We start from the raw sequence: 20,840 nt of genomic DNA, 5'->3' as shown, positions 1-20,840 counted from the left end.
CCGTCACCCCCATGTCCCCCTGGCACCCGGTGTCCCAGTGTCCCCCCGTGTCCCCCCGGCACTTGGTGTCTCCCAACGTCCCCACGTCCCCGCAGGGGAGAGCGTGGAGGAGAACGCCAACGTGGTGGTGCGGCTGCTGATCCGGCGGCCCGAGTGCTTCGGGCCCGCGCTGCGCGGCGAGGGCGGCTCGGGGCTGCTGGCCGCCATCCAGGACGCCATCGCCATTGCGCAGGATCCGGCCCGCGACGGCCCCAGCGGGCGGCGGGAGCGCCGGCGGGAGCCGTGAGTGGGCGGGGCTGAGGCGAGAGTGGGCGGAGCTGGGCCGTGAGTGGGCGGGATGGGCCATGAGTGGGCGGGGCTGAGCCGTGAGTGGGCGGGGCTGAGCCGTGAGTGGGCGGGATGGGCTATGATTGGGCGGGGCTGAGGCGGGAGTGGGTGGGGCTGAGGTGGGAGTGGGCGGTGCTGAGGCGGGAGTGGGCGGTGCTGAGGCGGGAGTGGGTGGGATGGGCTGTGATTGGGCGGTGCTGAGCCGGGAGTGGGCGGGATGGGCCATGAGTGGGCGGGGCTGAGCCGTGAGTGGGCGGGGCTGAGCCGTAAGTGGGCGGGATGGGCTATGATTGGGCGGGGCTGAGGCGGGAGTGGGTGGGGCTGAGGTGGGAGTGGGCGGTGCTGAGGCGGGAGTGGGCGGTGCTGAGGCGGGAGTGGGTGGGATGGGCTGTGATTGGGCGGTGCTGAGCCGGGAGTGGGCGGTGCTGAGCCGGGAGTGGGCGGTGCTGAGCCGTGAGTGGGCGGTGCTGAGCCATGAGTGGGCGGGGCTGGGCTGTGATCGGGCGGGGCTGAGCCATGAGTGGGCGGGGCAAGCCGTGAGTGGGCGGGGTTGAGCTGGGAGTGGGTGGGAGGAGCCGTGAGTGGGCGTGACCTGGGAGTGGGTCCATTGAGAACTCCCCAACCCAATCCTGATCCACCAACCCCCTTGAGAACCCTCGCAACCCCACCGAGATCTGCCCAACCCCATTGAGAACCCTCCAGCCCCATTGAGATCCCCCCCAACCCCACTGAGATCTCCCCAACCCAATCCAGACACCCCAACCCCATTGAGAACCCCCCAAGCCCATCCAGACCCCCCCAACCCAATTCGCTGCCCCCAACTTCATCCAGACCCCGTGAGAGGGGCCTCGGGATGGGCGGGAACTGGGAGTGGGAGAGGCGAGGTGTGAATGGGTGGGAGGAGCCATGAATGGGCGGGACGAGCTGTGATTGGTCAGGAGGAGATGTGAATGGGCGGGTCGAGGTGTGAATGGGCAGATCGAGGTGTGAATGGGTGGGAGGAGCTGTGAATGGGTGGGAGGAGCCAGGAATGGGCGGGTCGAGGCGTGAATGAGTGGGAGGAGCCGTGAATGGGCGGGTCGAGTTGTGATTGGTCGGGAGGAGCCGTGAATGGGCGGGTCGAGGTGTGAATGGGCGGGTCGAGGTGTGAATGGGCGGGTCGAGGTGTGAATGGGTGGGAGGAGCCGTGAATGGGTGGGAGGAGCCAGGAATGGGTGGGTCGAGGTGTGAATGGGCGGGAGGAGCCAGGAATGGGCGGGATGAGCTGTGATTGGGTGGGAGGAACAGTCAATGGGTGGGAGGAGCCAGGAATGGGCGGGTCGAGGCGTGTATGAGCCGGTTGAGGTGTGAATGGGTGGGAGGAGCTGTGAATGGGCAGGTTGAGCTGTGATTGGTCAGGAGGAGCCATGACTGGGCAGGGTTAACTGTGATTGGGCAGAATGAGCTGTGATTGAGCGGGAGGAGCCATGAATGGCTGGGCTGAGCTGTGAATGGGCAGACTGGGGGCGGCTGGGGCGATGCTGCGTTTCCCGTGTCCCCCCCGGTGCTCCCCCAGTGTCTCCCGCCCCCTGACTGCCTCTGCCCCCCTGCCCCCCCAGATTCGGGCCTGAGGAGCCCCCCGAGGAGACCCGTGTGCACCTGGGAAACGCCATCATGTCCTTCTATGCCGCCCTCATCGACCTGCTGGGCCGCTGCGCCCCCGAGATGCATGTGAGCGCCGGGGGGGCACCGGGTGACACACACCCTGGGAGGGGCATGGCCAGGGGTGACCCCCCCGTGTCCCCTTCCGCAGCTGATCCAGGCTGGGAAGGGGGAGGCGCTGCGGATCCGCGCCATCCTGCGCTCACTGGTGCCGCTGGAGGACCTGGTGGGGGTCATCAGCCTCCCCCTGCAGATCCCTGCCCTCGGGAAAGGTGGGGGCCGGGGGGGCACCAGGGCAGCAGGCTGGGGGGCTCTTGGGGTGCCCAGTGACACTGAGGGGGAACTGGGCTGGGAGTTCTTGGGGTGCCCAGTGACACTGGGGGGAACTGGGCTGGGGGTTCTTGGGGTGCCCAGTAACACTGGGGGGGAACTGGGCTGGGGGGCTCTTGGGGTGCCCAGTGACACTGGGGGGAACTGGGCTGGGGGGTTCTTGGGGTGCCCAGTGACACTGGGGGGAACTGGGCTGGGGGTTCTTGGGGTGCCCAGTAACACTGGGGGGGAACTGGGCTGGGGGGCTCTTGGGGTGCCCAGTGACACTGGGGGGGAACTGGGCTGGGGGTTCTTGGGGTGCCCAGTGACACTGGGGGGGAACTGGGCTGGGGGTTCTTGGGGTGCCCAGTAACGCTGGGGGGTTCTTGGGGTGCCCAGTGACACTGGGGGGAACTGGGCTGGGGGGCTCTTGGGGTGCCCAGTGACACTGGGGGGGAACTGGGCTGGGGGGCTCTTGGGGTGCCCAGTGACACTGAGGGGGAACTGGGCTGGGGGGTTCTTGGGTGCCCAGTGACACTGGAGGGAACTGGGCTGGGGGGTTCTTGGGGTGCCCAGTGACACTGGGGGGGGCAGCGGCTTTGGGGGAACATGGGAACAGCCAGACTGGGGGTACCTGGGGTTTGGGGGGTTCCCTGGTTTGGGGATGCAGGAGGATGCCCACCCACATGGGAGGGTCCCTGTTTTGGGGAGTCACTGGATTTTGGGGGGGTTCCCTGGTTTGGGGATGCAGGGGGTGCCCATCCAGCCATGGGATGCACAGGGATGCGGGCAGGGGGATGTAGGAGCATGCAGGGGGGTCTGGGGGGCACAGGGGGGTTTGGGGGTGCAGGACGCCCCCCCACCGCGCCCCCCCCGCAGACGGCAGCGTGCTGGAGCCGCGCATGGCCGCCAGCTTCGTCCCCGAGCACAAGGCGCCCATGGTCCTGTTCCTGGACCGCGTGTACGGCGTGGAGAGCCAGGAGTTCCTGCTGCGGGTGCTGGAGGTGGGATTCCTGCCCGACATGCGCGCCGCCGCCTCGCTGGACACGGTGAGACCCCCTGACCGGCCCCATGGGACCCCCAGACTGGCCTCGGGACCCCCAAACCAGCCTCGGGCCCCCCAAACCGGCCCTTGCCCCGTGGGGTGGGTTTGGGCTCCTCCTTATCTCCTCTGCCCCATGGGGTGGGTTTGGGGTTCTCCTCATCTCCTCTGCCCCATGAGATGGGTCCTGGGTTCTCCTTATCTCCTCTGCCCCATGGGATGGGTCCTGGGCTCCTCCTCATCTCCTCTGCCCCTTGGGGTGGGTTTGGGGTTCCCCTCATCTCCTCTGCCCCATGCGATGGGTTTGGGGTTCCCCTCATCTTCTCTGCCCCATGGGTGAGTTTGGGGTCCCCCTCATCTCCTCTGCCCCATGGAGTGGGTTTGGGGTCCCCTTCATCTCCTCTGCCCCATGGGATGGGTTTGGGGTCCCCCTCATCTCCTCTACCCCATTGGATGGGTCCTGGGGTTCTCCTTATCTCCTCTGCCCCATGGGATGGATATGGGGTCCCCCAAATTTGCTCTATAGGATTGACGTGGGGTTCTGTATATGTGCTGTACTCAATGGGATGGATGTGGGGTCCCCCAGATATGCTCTATGGGATTGACATGGGGTCACCTAGATGAACTATGCCCAATGGGATGGCCATAGGGTCCCCTAGATGTGCTGTACCCAATGGGATGGCCATGGGGTCCCCTAGATGTGCTGTACCCAATGGGATGGCCATGGGGTCCCCTAGAGGTGCTCTATGGGATGGCCATGGGGTCTCCCGACGTGCTGTACCCAATGGGATGGCCATGGGTCCCCCAGATGTGCTGTACCCAATGGGATGGAGATGGAGTCCCCCAGATGTGCTCTATGGGATGGCCATGGGATCCCCCAGATATGCTCTATGGGATGGCCATGGGGTCCCCCAGATGTGCTCTATGGGATGGTCATGGGGTCCCCTGATGTGCAGCACCCAATGGGATGGCTGTGGGGTCCCCCAGATGTGCTCTATAGGATGGATATGGGGTCCCCCGATGTGCCGCACCCCGTGTGATGGCCGTGGGGTCCCCCAAACGCCCTGTGCCCCAACAGGCCACATTCAGCACGACGGAGATGGCGCTGGCGCTGAACCGGTACCTGTGCCAGGCGGTGCTGCCGCTGGTCACCAAGTGCGCGCCGCTGTTCGCCGGCACCGAGCACCGCGCCATCATGGTGGACTCCATGCTGCACACCGTGTACCGGCTGTCCCGCGGGCGCGCGCTCACCAAGGCCCAGCGCGACGTCATCGAGGAGTGCCTCATGGCCCTGTGCCGGTGGGGACCCCAAAACCCCACTGAACCCCCAAACCCCCATTGAACCCCCACTGAACCCCCACGTACCCCATTGAACCCCCATGTACCCCTCGGTGTCATCGAGGAGTGCCTCATGGCCCTGTGCCAGTGGGGACCCCAAAACCCCACTGAACCCCCAAACCCCCATTGAACCCCCACTGAACCCCCACGTACCCCATTGAACCCCCACGTACCCCTCGGTGTCATCGAGGAGTGCCTCATGGCCCTGTGCCAGTGGGGACCCCAAAACCGCCCTGGATCCCCACGTACCCCACTGAACCCCCACATACCCCACTGAACCCCCACGTACCCCATTGAACCCCCACGTACCCCTCGGTGTCATCGAGGAGTGCCTCATGGCCCTGTGCCGGTGGGGACCCCAAAATCCCCCTGAACCCCCAAACCCCCATTGAACCCCCATTTAACCCCCACGTACCCCATTGAACCCCCATGTACCCCTCAGTGTCATCAAGGAGTGCCTCATGGCCCTGTGCCGGTGGGGACCCCAAAACCCCCCTGAACCCCCAAACCCCCATTGAACCCCCACTGAACCCCCACGTACCCCATTGAACCCCCACGTACCCCTCGGTGTCATCGAGGAGTGCCTCATGGCCCTGTGCCGGTGGGGACCCCAAAACCCCACTGAACCCCCAAACCCCCATTGAACCCCCACTGAACCCCCACGTACCCCATTGAACCCCCATGTACCCCTCGGTGTCATCGAGGAGTGCCTCATGGCCCTGTGCCAGTGGGGACCCCAAAACCGCCCTGGATCCCCACGTACCCCACTGAACCCCCACATACCCCACTGAACCCCCACGTACCCCATTGAACCCCCACGTACCCCTCGGTGTCATCGAGGAGTGCCTCATGGCCCTGTGCCGGTGGGGACCCCAAAACCCCCCTGAACCCCCAAACCCCCATTGAACCCCCATTGAACCCCCACGTACCCCATTGAACCCCCATGTACCCCTCGGTGTCATCGAGGAGTGCCTCATGGCCCTGTGCCGGTGGGGACCCCAAAACCCCCCTGAACCCCCAAACCCCCATTGAACCCCCATTGAACCCCCACTGAACCCCCACGTACCCCATTGAACCCCCACGTACCCCTCGGTGTCATCGAGGAGTGCCTCATGGCCCTGTGCCGGTGGGGACCCCAAAACCCCACTGAACCCCCAAACCCCCATTGAACCCCCACTGAACCCCCACGTACCCCATTGAACCCCCATGTACCCCTCGGTGTCATCGAGGAGTGGCTCATGGCCCTGTGCCGGTGGGGACCCCAAACCCCCTGAACCCCCAAACCCCCATTGAACCCCCACTGAACCCCCACGTACCCCATTGAACCTCCACGTACCCCTCAGTGTCATCGAGGAGTGCCTCATGGCCCTGTGCCGGTGGGGACCCCAAAACCCCCCTGAACCCCCAAACCCCCATTGAACCCCCACTGAACCCCCACGTACCCCATTGAACCCCCATGTACCCCTCAGTGTCATCGAGGAGTGCCTCATGGCCCTGTGCCGGTGGGGACCCCAAAACCCCCCTGGACCCCCAAACCCCCATTGAACCCCCACTGAACCCCCACGTACCCCATTGAACCCCCATGTACACCTCGGTGTCATCGAGGAGTGCCTCATGGCCCTGTGCCGGTGGGGACCCCAAAACCGCCCTGAACCCCCAAACCCCCATTGAACCCCCACTGAACCCCCACATACCCCATTGAACCCCCATGTACCCCTCGGTGTCATCGAGGAGTGCCTCATGGCCCTGTGCCAGTGGGGACCCCAAAACCCCCCTGAACCCCCACATACCCCATTGAACCCCCACGTACCCCACTGAACCCCCACTGAACCCCCACGTACCCCATTGAACCCCCATGTACCCCTCAGTGTCATCAAGGAGTGCCTCATGGCCCTGTGCCGGTGGGGACCCCAAACCCTCCTGAACCCCCACATACCCCACTGAACCCCCACTGAACCCCCACTGAACCCCCATATACCCCCCTGAACCCCCACATACCCCACTGAACCCCCCCATACCCCATTGAACCCCCATGTACCCCTTGATGTCATCGAGGAGTGCCTCATGGCCCTGTGCCGGTGGGGACCCCTGAACCCCCATGTACCCCACTGAACCCCCATATACCCCACCAAATCTCCACATACCCCACTGAGCCCCCAAACTACCCTTGAACCCCCTTCATACCCCCCCAAACCACCCCAACCCCCTTGAACTCCCACATACTCCATTGAACCCCTAGACCACCTCGAACCCCCTCAATACCCCCCAAACCACCCCAACTCCCCCGAACCCCCACATACCCCACTGAACCCCTAAACCCCCCCAAACCCCCACATACCCCCAAACCCCCACATACCCCACTGAACCCCCAAACCCCCTGAACCCCCACATACCCCACTGAACCCCCACGTACCCCCATTCCCCCACATACTCCTGTATCACCCCCAAAAGCCTCGCACTCCCCTAGCCCCCCTATATCTCCTCTAGATCCCCCAACCCCCCCCAATACTCCCCCTATACCCCACCTCCCCCATTCCTCTGTGTCCCCCCAACCCCCCCAACGCCCATGTCCCCCTGTCCCCCAACCCCTCCACGTCCCCCTGTCCCCCCAAACCCGCGTCCCGCTGTCCGCAGGTCCATCCGTCCGTCCATGCTGCAGCACCTCCTGCGCCGCCTGGTCTTCGACGTCCCCATCCTCAACGAGTTCGCCAAGATGCCCCTCAAGGTGGGTGCGGGGGGGGTGACACAGGGGGGTCCCCAGTGCCACAGGGGGTCCCCTGATGTCCCCCGTGTCCCCCCCCCCAGCTGCTGACCAACCACTACGAGCGGTGCTGGAAGTACTACTGCCTGCCCAGCGGCTGGCCCAACCAGGGCGTCAGCTCCGAGGAGGAGCTGCACCTCACCCGCAAGCTCTTCTGGGGCATCTTCGAGTCCCTGGCGCACAAGGTGGGGACAATGGGGACATTGGGGACATGGGGGGAACACGTGGGATGGGGACACGGTGATAGGGGTACAGGGATGGGGACATGGGGATGGGTGGGGACACCTCACCCACAAGCTCTTCTGGGGCATCTTCGAGTCCCTGACGCATAAGGTGGGGACATGGGGACATGAGGACAGTGGGGACATGGGGGGAACATGTGGGATGGGGACACGGTGATAGGGGTACAGGGATGGGGACATGGGGATGGGGACACAAAGATGAGGACATGGTGATGGATGGGGACACGTCACCCGCAAGCTCTTCTGGGGCATCTTCGAGTCCCTGGCGCACAAGGTGGGGACATGGGGACATGAGGACAGTGGGGACATGGGGGGAACATGTGGGATGGGGACACGGTGATAGGGATACAGGGATGGGGACATGGGGATGGGGATACAGGGATGGGGACATGGTGATGGATGGGGACACGGGGATGGATGGGGACACCTCACCCACAAGCTCTTCTGGGGCATCTTCCGAGTCCCTGGCGCACAAGGTGGGGACAGGAGGACATGGGGACATTGGGGACATGGTGGGGGCGAGTGGGATGGGGACACAGGGATGGGGACATGGGGATGGATGGGGACACCTCACCCACAAGCTCTTCTGGGGCATCTTCGAGTCCCTGGCACACAAGGTGGGGACACGGGGACAATGGGGACGTTGGGGACTTGGCGGGGGCGAGTGGGATGGGGACATGGAGATAGACGGATGGGGATACAGGGATGGAGACATGGGGATGGGGACACAGGAATGGATGGGGACACCTCACCCACAAGCTCTTCTGGGGCATCTTCGAGTCCCTGGCGCACAAGGTGGGGACGCGGGGACAACGGGGACAGTGGGGACATGGGGGGAACATGTGGGATGGGGACACGGTGATAGGGGTACAGGGATGGGGACATGGGGATGGATGGGGACATGGGGATGGATGGGGACACCTCACCCGCAAGCTCTTCTGGGGCATCTTCGAGTCCCTGGCGCACAAGGTGGGGACAGGAGGACATGGGGACATTGGGGACATGGTGGGGGCGAGTGGGATGGGGACACAGGGATGGGGACACGGTGATAGGGGTACAGGGATGGGGACATGGGGATGGATGGGGACACCTCACCCACAAACTCTTCTGGGGCATCTTCGAGTCCCTGGCGCACAAGGTGGGGACGCGGGGACAATGGGGACATTGGGGACATGGGGGAGGCGAGTGGAATGGGGACATGGTGAGGACGAGTGGGATGGGGATACAGGGATGGAGACATGGGGATGGGGATGCGGTGATGGATGGGGACATCTCACCCACAAGCTCTTCTGGGGCATCTTCGAGTCCCTGGCGCACAAGGTGGGGACGCGGGGACAACGGGGACATTGGGGACATGGGGGGAACACGTGGGATGGGGACACGGTGATAGGGGTACAGGGATGGGGACATGGTGATGGATGGGGACATGGGGATGGATGGGGACACCTCACCCGCAAGCTCTTCTGGGGCATCTTCGAGTCCCTGGCGCACAAGGTGGGGACATGGGGACATTGGGGACATGGGGGGAACACGTGGGATGGGGACACGGTGATAGGGGTACAGGGATGGGGACATGGGGATGGATGGGGACACCTCACCCGCAAGCTCTTCTGGGGCATCTTCGAGTCCCTGACGCACAAGGTGGGGACATGGGGACATGAGGACAGTGGGGACATGGGGGGAACATGTGGGATGGGGACACGGTGATAGGGGTACAGGGATGGGGACATGGGGATGGATGGGGACATGGGGATGGATGGGGACACCTCACCCGCAAGCTCTTCTGGGGCATCTTCGAGTCCCTGACGCATAAGGTGGGGACATGGGGACATGAGGACAGTGGGGACATGGGGGGAACATGTGGGATGGGGACACGGTGATAGGGGTACAGGGATGGGGACATGGGGATGGGGACACAAAGATGAGGACATGGTGATGGATGGGGACACGTCACCCGCAAGCTCTTCTGGGGCATCTTCGAGTCCCTGGCGCACAAGGTGGGGACATGGGGACATGAGGACAGTGGGGACATGGGGGGAACATGTGGGATGGGGACACGGTGATAGGGATACAGGGATGGGGACATGGGGATGGGGATACAGGGATGGGGACATGGTGATGGATGGGGACACGGGGATGGATGGGGACACCTCACCCACAAGCTCTTCTGGGGCATCTTCCGAGTCCCTGGCGCACAAAGTGGGGACAGGAGGACATGGGGACATTGGGGACATGGTGGGGGCGAGTGGGATGGGGACACAGGGATGGGGACATGGGGATGGATGGGGACACCTCACCCACAAGCTCTTCTGGGGCATCTTCGAGTCCCTGGCACACAAGGTGGGGACACGGGGACAATGGGGACGTTGGGGACTTGGCGGGGGCGAGTGGGATGGGGACATGGAGATAGACGGATGGGGATACAGGGATGGAGACATGGGGATGGGGACACAGGAATGGATGGGGACACCTCACCCACAAGCTCTTCTGGGGCATCTTCGAGTCCCTGGCGCACAAGGTGGGGACGCGGGGACAACGGGGACAGTGGGGACATGGGGGGAACATGTGGGATGGGGACACGGTGATAGGGGTACAGGGATGGGGACATGGGGATGGATGGGGACATGGGGATGGATGGGGACACCTCACCCGCAAGCTCTTCTGGGGCATCTTCGAGTCCCTGGCGCACAAGGTGGGGACAGGAGGACATGGGGACATTGGGGACATGGTGGGGGCGAGTGGGATGGGGACACAGGGATGGGGACACGGTGATAGGGGTACAGGGATGGGGACATGGGGATGGATGGGGACACCTCACCCACAAACTCTTCTGGGGCATCTTCGAGTCCCTGGCGCACAAGGTGGGGACGCGGGGACAATGGGGACATTGGGGACATGGGGGAGGCGAGTGGAATGGGGACATGGTGAGGACGAGTGGGATGGGGATACAGGGATGGAGACATGGGGATGGGGATGCGGTGATGGATCGGGACATCTCACCCACAAGCTCTTCTGGGGCATCTTCGAGTCCCTGGTGCACAAGGTGGGGACACGGGGACATGGGGACACAGGGGGACATGGGGGGAACACGTGGGATGAGGACACGGTGATAGGGGTACAGGAATGGGGACATGGGGATGGATGGGGACACCTCACCCACAAGCTCTTCTGGGGCATCTTTGAGTCCCTGGCGCACAAGGTGGGGACACGGGGACAACGGGGACATGGGGGGACATGGTGGGGACATGGGGGGAACACATGGGATGGGGACATGGGGATGGATGGGGACACCTCACCCGCAAGCTCTTCTGGGGCATCTTCGAGTCCTTGGTGCACAAGGTGGGGACACGGGGACACGGTGATGGGGACAATGGGGGATCCGTGTGGGTCTGGGGGTGCAGGGTGACCCGTCCCCCCCCAGCGCTTCGACGCGGAGCTGTACAAGCTGGCCATGCCATGCCTGCAGGGTCGGGGGGTCTGTGCAGGTTTGGAGGAGTCTGTGCAGGTTTGGGGGGGTCCGTGCGGATCTGGGGGGATCTGGGGGTGCAGGGTGACCCGTGCCCCCCCCAGCGCTTCGACGCGGAGCTGTACAAGCTGGCCATGCCGTGTCTCTGCGCCATCGCGGGCGCGCTGCCCCCCGACTACGTGGACGCCAGTTACTCCTCCAAGACGGAGAAGAAGGCGTCGGTGGACGCCGAGGGCAACTTCGACCCCAAACCCGTCGAGACCCTCAAGTAGGGTCCAGCCCCCCCACCCCAGCACCCCCGTGACCCCCCAGCCCCGTCCTGACCCCCAAAACCGCGTGTCCCCCCAGCGTCATCATCCCCGAGAAGCTGGATGGGTTCATCAACAAGTACGCCGAGTACACCCACGAGAAGTGGGCGTTCGACAAGGTGGGGACCCCCCCGCGCCCCAACACCGCCGTGGGGTCTCTGCACCCCCCCGAGACCCCATGGGCCCCCCAGGACCCCTCCTGATCCCCCCGTTGCTGCACGACCCCCGCTGCACCCATGGGACCCCCCTGGTCTCTTCCTGCTCCCCTGAGCATCCTGGGCACCCCAACCCCAGCACATTCCTCCCCACCCGGTGTCACCGTGACAATGTCACCGTGACAGTGTCACCGTGACAGTGTCACCATGACAATGTCCCCATGATGTCCCCATATCCAGAACAACTGGTCCTTTGGGGAGACGATAGATGAAGAAGCCAAGACCCACCCCATGCTGCGCCCATACAAGACCTTCTCCGAGAAGGTGCCGTGTCCGTGTGTCTGTCCGTGTGTCTGTCTGTGTTTGTGTGTGTGTGTGTCCCACCCCGCTGAGACCCCCTGACTCCCAACCCCATTGAGATCCCCCCAACCGCCTTGAGATCCCACCAACCCCATTGAGATCTCCCAACCCTATTGAGATCTCCCAACCCCATTAAGAACCCCACTGAGATCCCCCCAACCCCACTGAGATCCCCCAACCCCACTGAGATCCCCCCAACCCCACTGAGATCCCCCAACCCCACTGAGATCCCCCCAACCCCACTGAGATCCCCCCAACCCCACTGACATCCCCACAGCCCCACTGAGATCCCCCCAACCCCACTGAGATCTCCCCAACCCCACTGAGATCTCCCCAACCCCATTGAGATCCCCCCAACCCCATCCTGACCCCCCCAACCCCACTGAGATCCTCCCAACCCAGTCCTGACCCTCCAACTCCATTGAGAACCCCCCAACCCCATCCAGACACCCCAACCCCATCTGCCTCCCCCAACCCCACTGAGAACCCCCCAACTCCCTCCAGCCCCCCCAATCTCCCCCCCAGCCCAGTTCTGCCCCTCCATCCCCACTAGGACCACCCCACCCCACCAGCACCATCCCATCCCCACCAGGACCATCCCATCCCCACCAGGACCCCCTCAATCCTCTCTGCCCCCCAAACCCCATTTCCCCCTCCAACCCCCTCCCCACCTGGGGGCCGTGTGGGGGGCACTCAAGCCCCCCATTGACCCCCTGTGCCCCCCCAGGACAAGGAGATCTACCGGTGGCCCATCAAGGAGTCTCTGAAGGCCATGCTGGCCTGGGAGTGGACGGTGGAGAAGGCGCGCGTGGAGGGCGACGAGGACAAAGCCGAGAAGAAGAAGACCAGGAAGATCTCCCAGTCTGCACAGGTGCGGCCCGGACGCCGGGGTCCCCCGAGACCCCATGGGGTCCGTGGGTGGGGAAGGGTGCCCTGAAACCTCAGGGTCCATGAGGGCCATGGGTGGTGAAGGGCACCCCAAATACTGGGGGTCCATGAGGTCTATGGGTGGGGAAGGGCACCCTGAAACCTGGGGGTCCATGAGGTCCATGGGTGCGGAAGGGACACCCCAAACCCTGGGGGGTCTATGGGTGGGGAAGGGGCACCCCAAACCCTGGGGGTCTATGGGTGGGGAAGGGCACCCCAAACCTCGGGGGTCCATGAGGTCTATGGGTGGGGTAGGGCACCCCAAACCCTGGGAGTCCATGAGGTCTATGGATGGGGAAAGGGCACCCCAAATACTGGGGGTCTATGGGTGTGGAAGGGCACCTCAAATACTGGGGGTCTATGAGGTCCATGGGTGGGGAAGGGTGCCCTGAAACCTGGGGGTCCATGAGGTCCATGGGTGCGGAAGGGCACCCCAAATACTGGGGGTCTATGGGTGGGGAAGGGGCACCCCAAACCTTGAGGGGTCCATGAGGTCCATGGGTAGGGAAGGGGCACCCCAAACCCTGGGGGTCCATGAGGTCCATGGGTGGTGAAGGGTCACCCCCAAATACTGGGGGTCTATGGGTGGGGAAGGGCGCCCCAAACCCTGGGGGTCCATGGGGTCCATAATGGGGAAGTGGCACCCCAAATACTGGGGGGTCTATGGGTGGGGAAGGGCACCCCAAATGCTGGAGGTCCGTGAAGTCCATGGGTGGTGAAGGGGCACCCCAAATACTGGGGGTCTATGGGTGGTGGAAGGGCGGCCCCAAACCCTGGGGGTCCATGGGGTCCATAATGGGGAAGTGGCACCCCAAATACTGGGGGTCTATGGGTGGGGAAGGGCACCCCAAATGCTGGAGGTCCGTGAAGTCCATGGGTGGTGAAGGGGCACCCCAAATACTGGGGGTCTATGGGTGGGGAAGGGCACCCCAAATACTCTGGGTCCATGAGTGGTGATGGGCACTCCAGCATCCCCCAAGTTGTCCCCATTGTGGTCCCCTTGTCCCCCCCAGGCCACCTATGACCCCAGCCATGGCTACAGCCCCCAGCCCGTGGACCTGTCGGGGGTGACGCTGTCCCGGGAGCTGCAGGTGGGTGTCCCCCGTGTCCCCATGTCCCCCCACGTCCCCCCCGTGTCCCCATGTCCCCCCATGTCCCCATGTCCCCCCCGTGTCCCCCAGGCCATGGCGGAGCAGTTGGCCGAGAACTATCACAACACCTGGGGCCGCAAGAAGAAGCAGGAGCTGGAGGCCAAGGGTGAGACCCACTGTGTCCCCCCCCACCCCATGGGGGTCCCCCCACCCCATGGGTGTTCCCCTGCAACCCATGGGTGTCCCCCCCACAACCCATGGGTGCCCCTCTCCTCTTGTATTTCCAATGGGTGCTTCTCCGATGGGTTCTTCTCTCCTCTTGTATCTCCCATGGGTTCTTCTCTCTTGGGTGCTCCTTTCCCCCTTACACCACCCATGGGTGCTCCTGTCCCCTCCACAACCCATGGGTGCTCCTGTCCCCTTGTATCTCCTATGGGTTCTTCTTCTATGGGTGCTCCTCTTCCATTGCATCTCCCATGGGTTCTTCTCCCTTGGGTGCTCCTGTTCCCCCCCCATCACCCATGGGTGCTCCCATCCCCTCATCACCCATGGGTGCTTCTCCTCCATCACCACCCCATGGGTGCTCCTCTCCCATTGCATCTCCCATGGGTTCCATCCCCATGGGTGCCCCCACACCCCCATGGGTACTCCTGTGTCCCCTCATCACCCATGGGTGCTCCTGTCCCCTTGTATCTCCCATGGGTTCTTCTCCATCACCACCCCACGGATGCTCCTCTCCCATTGCATCTCCCATGGGTTCCATCCCCACGGGTGCTTTCCTCATGGGTACTCCTGTCCCCCCCCACCCCCATGGGTGCTCCTGTCCCCCCCATCACCCATGGGTGCTCCTGTCCCCCCATCACCCATGGGTTCTTCTCCTCCATCACCCATGGGTGCTCCTGTACCCCCATCACCCATGGGTGCTCCTGTCCCCTTGTATCTCCCATGGGTTCTTCTCCTCCATCACCACCCCATGGGTGCTCCTCTCCCATTGCATCTCCCATGGGTTCTTCTCCCTTGGGTGCTCCTCTTCCCCCCCCATCACCCATGGGTGCTCCTGTCCCCCCCCATCACCCATGGGTGCTCCTGTCCCCCCCCCATCACCCATAGGTGCTCCTGTTCCCCCCCATCACCCATGGGTGCTTCTCCCATGGGTTCTTCTCCCTTGGGTGCTCCTGTCCCCCCCCATCACCCATGGGTGCTCCCGTCCCCCCATCACCCATGGGTGCTCCTGTCCCCCCATCACCCATGGGTTGGGTTCTTCTCCTCCATCACCACCCCACGGATGCTCCTCTCCCATTGCATCTCCCATGGGTTCCATCCCCATGGGTGCTTCCCCCATGGGCGCCCCTACCCCTCCCTTCCCTCCCCTTCCCCCATGGGTGCCCTCCACCCCTGGGTGCTGACGGGGGCCCCAGGGGGGGGCTCGCACCCCCTGCTGGTCCCGTACGACACGCTGACGGCCAAGGAGAAGGCGCGCGACCGCGAGAAGGCGCAGGAGCTGCTCAAGTTCCTGCAGCTGCAGGGCTACGCCGTCACCCGGTGGGTGCTGGGGACACTGGGGGACAATGGGGGGACAGGGGGGCGGGGGGGTCCCTGCTGACCCCCGTTCGCCCCCCGCGTAGGGGGCTGAAGGACATGGAGCTGGACACGTCGTCCATCGAGAAGCGTTTCGCGTACGGGTTCCTGCAGCAGCTGCTCAAGTGGATGGACATCTCGCAGGAGTTCATCGCGCACCTGGGTACCCCGAAAACGGGAACCCCCAAACCCCCCCGGACCCCCAAACCCCGAACTCACCCTCCCAGGAACCTCCAAACCCCCCCGGACCTCCAAACCTCAAACTCACCCCCCAAACCCCCAACTCACCCCCCCAGGAACCCCCCGACGCCTCTGGACCCCCAAACCCCCAACTCACCCCCCCCAGGAATCCCCAAACCCTCCCGCACCCCCAAACCCCGAACCCACCCCCCCAGGAACCCCCAAATGCCCCCGGACCCCTAAACCCCCAATTCACCCCCCCAGGAACCCCCTAACCCCCTCAGGCCCCCCAAACCCCGAACCCACCCCCCCAGGAACCCCCGAACCCCCCCGGGCCCCCAAACCCCGAACCCACCCCCCCAGGAACCCCCGAACCCACCCGGACCCCCAAACCCCCAACTCACCTCCCCAGGAACCCCCAAATCCCCAACCCACCCCCCCAGGAACCCCCAAACCCACCCAGACCCCTAAACCCCCAACTCACCCCCCCAGGAGCCCCCAAACCCCCCCTGGACCCTCAAACCCCCAACCCACCCCCCCAGGAACCCCCAAACCCCCCCAGACCCCCAAACCCCCAACCCACCCCCACAGGAACCTCCAAAACCCCTCTGGACCCCCAAACCCCAAACTCACCCTCCCAGGAACCCCCGAACCCACCCGGACCCCCAAACCCCAAACTCACCCCTCCGGGAACCCCCAAAACCCCCTGGACCCCCAACTCACCCCCCCAGGAACCCTCAGACCCCCCCCGGACCCCCAAACCCCCAACTCACGCCCCCCCAGGAACCCTCAACCCCCACGAACCCCTGGGGAGCTGCCCTGCACCCTGGGACCCCCCCATGTCCCCCCATGTCCCCCATGTACCCCCGTGTCCCCCCATGTCCCCCTGTCCCCCCCCGTGTCCCCATGTCCCCGTGTCCCCCCAGAGGCCGTGGTGAGCAGTGGACGGGTGGAGAAATCCCCCCACGAGCAGGAGATCAAGTTCTTCGCCAAGGTTGGGGGGACCCCAACATTTGAGGGGGGGTCTGGGGGTCTTTGGGGTCCCTGTGGGGTGTTTGTGGGTCCCTGTGGGGTATTTGGGGGTATTTGGGTTCCCTGGGGGATATTTGGGGGTGTGGGCTGTTTGGGGTCCCTGTGGGGTGTTTGGGGGTGGTTGGGGTCTCTGTGGGGTATTTGGGGTCCTCTATGGGGTATTTAGGGATGTTTGGGGTCCCTATGGGGTGTTTGGGGTCCCTGTGGGGTGTTTGGGGTGTTTAGGATCCCCTATGGCATTTTTGGGTGTGTTTGGGGTCCCTGTGGGGTATTTGGGGTGTTTAGGGTCCCTATGGGGTATTTAGGGGTGTGGGGAGTTTGGGGTCCCCTATGGCATTTTTGGGGGTGTTTGGGGTCCCCTGTGGCATTTCTGGGGGTATATGGGGTCCCTATGGGGTATTTGGGGGTGTGTGGGGGTATTTGGGGTCCCTGTGAGGTATGTTGGGGTGTGGGGTGTTTGGGGTCCCTATGGGATATTTAGGGGTGTTTGGGGTCCCTATGGGGTATTTGGGGGTGTGAGGTGTTTGGGGTCCCTTATGGCATTTTTGGGGGTACTTGGGGTCCCTGTGGGGTGTGTTTGGGGTCCCTATGGGGTGTTTGGGGGTGTGGGGTGTTTGGGGTCCCTTATGGCATTTTTAGGGGTACTTGGGGTCCCTGTGGGGTGTGTTTGGGGTCCCTATGGGGTATTTGGGGGCGTTTGGGATCCCTATGGGGTATTTGGGGGTGTGAGGTGTTTGGGGTCCCTGTGGGGTATTTGGGAGTGTTTGGGGTCCCTATGGGGGGTGTTTGGGGTCCCTATTGGGTATTTGGGGGCATTTGGGGTCCCTGTGGGGTATTTGGGGGTGTTTGAGGTCCCTCTGGGGTGTGTTTGGAGTCCCTATGGGGTGTTTGGGGGTGTTTGGGGTCCCTGTGGGGGGTGTTTGGGGTCCCTGTGGGGGGTGTTTGGGGGTGTTTGGGGTCCCTGTGGGGTGTCCGTGACCCCCGTGCCCCCCCAGATCCTGCTGCCCCTCATCAACCAGTACTTCCACAACCACTGCCTGTACTTCCTGTCCACCCCCGCGCGGGCGCTGGGCAGCGGGGGCCACGCGTCCAACCGCGAGAAGGAGATGGTCACCAGGTGGGGACCCCAAAACCCCCTGACCCCCCCCTGACCCCCCCCAGACCCCCCCAAATCCCCATGACCCCACCGGACCCCCCAGACCCCCCCAGACCCCCACCCCACGCGTCCAACCGCGAGAAGGAGATGGTCACCAGGTGGGGACCCCAAAACCCCCTGACCCCCCCCTGACCCCCCCAGACCCCCCCAAATCCCCATGACCCCACCGGACCCCCCAGACCCCCCCAGACCCCCACCCCACGCGTCCAACCGCGAGAAGGAGATGGTCACCAGGTGGGGACCCCAAAACCCCCTGACCCCCCCCAGACCCCCCCTAAATCCCCCTGACCCCCCCAGACCCCCCCAAATCCCCATGACCCCACTGGACCCCCCAGACCCCCTCAGACCCCCACCCCACGCGTCCAACCGCGAGAAGGAGATGGTCACTAGATGGGGACCCCAAAACCCCCCTGGACCCCCCCGACCCCCCCTGCACCCTCAGAACCCCCCTGGACCTCCCAGACCCCCCAGAACCCCCCCAGACCCCCAACTTCCCCCCCACCCCCACCCCACATCTCCAACCATGACAAGGAGAAGATCACCAAGTGGGGGGACCCCAAAACCCTCTGAACCCCCCCTTAGACCCCCTACACCCCCCTGCACCCACAACCCCCCCAGCCCCCCAACTCCCCCTATGTGGGGCGGTCGGGGGCCCCATCCGAGGGGACGCACTGTCCCCTCGCTGGGGGGTCTTGGGGACCCCCCCTGACCCCCCATTCCCCCCCAGCCTGTTCTGCAAACTGGCCGCCCTGGTCCGGCACCGCATCTCGCTCTTCGGTGAGGGGACACGGGGGGACACGCGGGGGGGGCTGGTGACAGCTGGTGGCACCTGGTGGCACCTGGTGGCACTTGGTGGCCCCTGACCCCCCGTCCCCGTGCGCAGGGACCGACGCGCCGGCCGTGGTGAACTGTCTGCACATCCTGGCGCGGTCGCTGGACGCCAAGTAGGACACGAGCCGCTGTCCCCAAAGTGTCCCCGTGTCACCGTCACTGTCCCCATGGTGTCCCTGTGTCACCATCACTGTCCCCAAAGTGTCCCTGTGTCACCGTCACTGTCCCCATGGTGTCCCTGTGTCACCATCACTGTCCCCAAAGTGTCCCCGTGTCACCGTCACTGTCCCCATGGTGTCCCTGTGTCACCATCACTGTCCCCAAAGTGTCCCCGTGTCACCGTCACTGTCCCCATGGTGTCCCTGTGTCACCATCACTGTCCCCAAAGTGTCCCCGTGTCACCGTCACTGTCCCCATGGTGTCCCTGTGTCACCATCACTGTCCCCAAAGTGTCCCCGTGTCACCGTCACTGTCCCCATGGTGTCCCTGTGTCACCATCACTGTCCCCAAAGTGTCCCCGTGTCACCGTCACTGTCCCCATGGTGTCCCAGTGTCACCGTCACTGCCTCCACAGTGTCCCCCTGTCACCGTCGCTGTCCCCAAAGTGTCCCCGTGTCACTCTCGCTGTCCCCAAAGTGTCCCCGTGTCACCGTCGCTGTCCCCATGGTGTCCCAGTGTCACTGTCACTGTCCCCAAAGTGTCCCCATGTCACCGTTGCTGCCCCCACGGTGTCCCCGTGTCACCATCGCTGCCCCCACGGTGTCCTCATGTCACCGTCACTGCCCCCACGGTGTCCCCATGTCACCGTCACTGCCCCCACGGTGTCCTCATGTCACCGTCACTGTCCCCATGGTGTCCCCATGTCACCATCGCTGCCCCCATGGTGTCCCAGTGTCACCGTCACTACCCCCACAGTGTCCCTGTGTCACCGTCACTGTCCCCATGGTGTCCCACTGTCACCGTCACTACCCACACGGTGTCCCAGTGTCACCATCACTGTCCCCATGGTGTCCCAGTGTCACCGTCACTACCCCCACGGTGTCCCAGTGTCACCGTCACTGTCCCCATGGTGTCTCAGTGTCACCATCGCTGCCCCCACGGTGTCCCCGTGTCACCGTCACTGCCCCCATGGTGTCCTCATGTCACCGTCACTACCCCCACGGTGTCCCAGTGTCACCGTCACTACCCCCATGGTGTCCCAGTGTCACTGTCACTGCCCCCACGGTGTCCCTGTGTCACCGTCACTACCCCCATGGTGTCCCAGTGTCACCGTCACTGCCCCCACGGTGTCCCTGTGTCACCGTCGCTACCCCCATGGTGTCTCAGTGTCACCATTGCTGCCCCCACAGTGTCCCTGTGTCACTGTCACTGTCCCCACGGTGTCCCAGTGTCACTGTCCCCATGGTGTCCCAGTGTCACCGTCGCTGTCCCCATGGTGTCCCCGTGTCACCGTCACTACCCCCACGGTGTCCCAGTGTCACCGTCACTGTCCCCATGGTGTCCCACTGTCACCGTCACTACCTCCACGGTGTCCCTGTGTCACCGTCACTGTCCCCATGGTGTCTCAGTGTCACCGTCGCTGCCCCCACGGTGTCCCACTGTCACTGTCCCCATGGTGTCTCAGTGTCACCGTCGCTGCCCCCACGGTGTCCCACTGTCACTGTCCCCATGGTGTCTCAGTGTCACCGTCACTGCCCCCATGGTGTCCCACTGTCACTGTCCCCATGGTGTCCCCGTGTCACCGTCACTGCCCCCACGGTGTCCCAGTGCCACTGGCCGTGTGCCCGCGATGTCCCTGTGCGTCAAGTGTCCTGGTGCCACCAGGATGCCACCCGTGTCCCCAGCAGTGCCCGTGTGTCCCCAGGGTGGTGTCCCTGTCCCATGTCCCCAGCACTCCCTCCTGTCCCCAGCGCTGTGTCCATGTCCCATATCCCATGTCCCCAGCACCGTGTCCACGTCCGTGTCCCCTGTCCCTAGCGCTGTGTCCATGTCCCTTTTCCCATGTCCCCAGCGCCGTGTCCCCGTCCCCAGCACTGCCTACATGTCCCCTGTCTGTGTCCCCAGTGCCGTGTCCATGTCCCCTGTCCCCAGCGCTG

At 64.3% G+C, this 20,840-nt stretch overlaps 1 protein-coding gene across 1 annotated transcript in view; it reads left to right on the top strand.

Annotated features, from left to right (window-relative positions):
• The window catches only part of LOC308052480 (ryanodine receptor 1-like), a gene marked incomplete at both ends in the record, with an annotated part of 91,430 nt that overhangs the window by 30,740 nt on the left and 39,850 nt on the right, over positions 1–20,840 (top strand). Inside the window, 20 exon segments of the mRNA XM_080364556.1 lie at positions 96–282; positions 1,926–2,037; positions 2,120–2,240; positions 3,157–3,326; positions 4,398–4,618; positions 7,292–7,382; positions 7,463–7,603; positions 10,824–10,859; positions 11,231–11,394; positions 11,475–11,553; positions 11,830–11,913; positions 12,677–12,820; positions 13,890–13,967; positions 14,058–14,133; positions 15,386–15,509; positions 15,593–15,708; positions 16,652–16,719; positions 17,753–17,874; positions 18,641–18,690; positions 18,797–18,857. Coding sequence (XP_080220682.1) covers positions 96–282; positions 1,926–2,037; positions 2,120–2,240; positions 3,157–3,326; positions 4,398–4,618; positions 7,292–7,382; positions 7,463–7,603; positions 10,824–10,859; positions 11,231–11,394; positions 11,475–11,553; positions 11,830–11,913; positions 12,677–12,820; positions 13,890–13,967; positions 14,058–14,133; positions 15,386–15,509; positions 15,593–15,708; positions 16,652–16,719; positions 17,753–17,874; positions 18,641–18,690; positions 18,797–18,857 — 2,245 coding nt within the window.

This window comes from Nesoenas mayeri, assembly GCF_963082525.1.
Source record: "Nesoenas mayeri genome assembly, contig: SCAFFOLD_123, whole genome shotgun sequence".
Lineage (NCBI taxonomy): Eukaryota > Metazoa > Chordata > Aves > Columbiformes > Columbidae > Nesoenas > Nesoenas mayeri.
The sequence above is the reverse complement of the archived record's forward strand: the minus strand, read 5'-3'. Positions and strand labels throughout refer to the sequence as shown.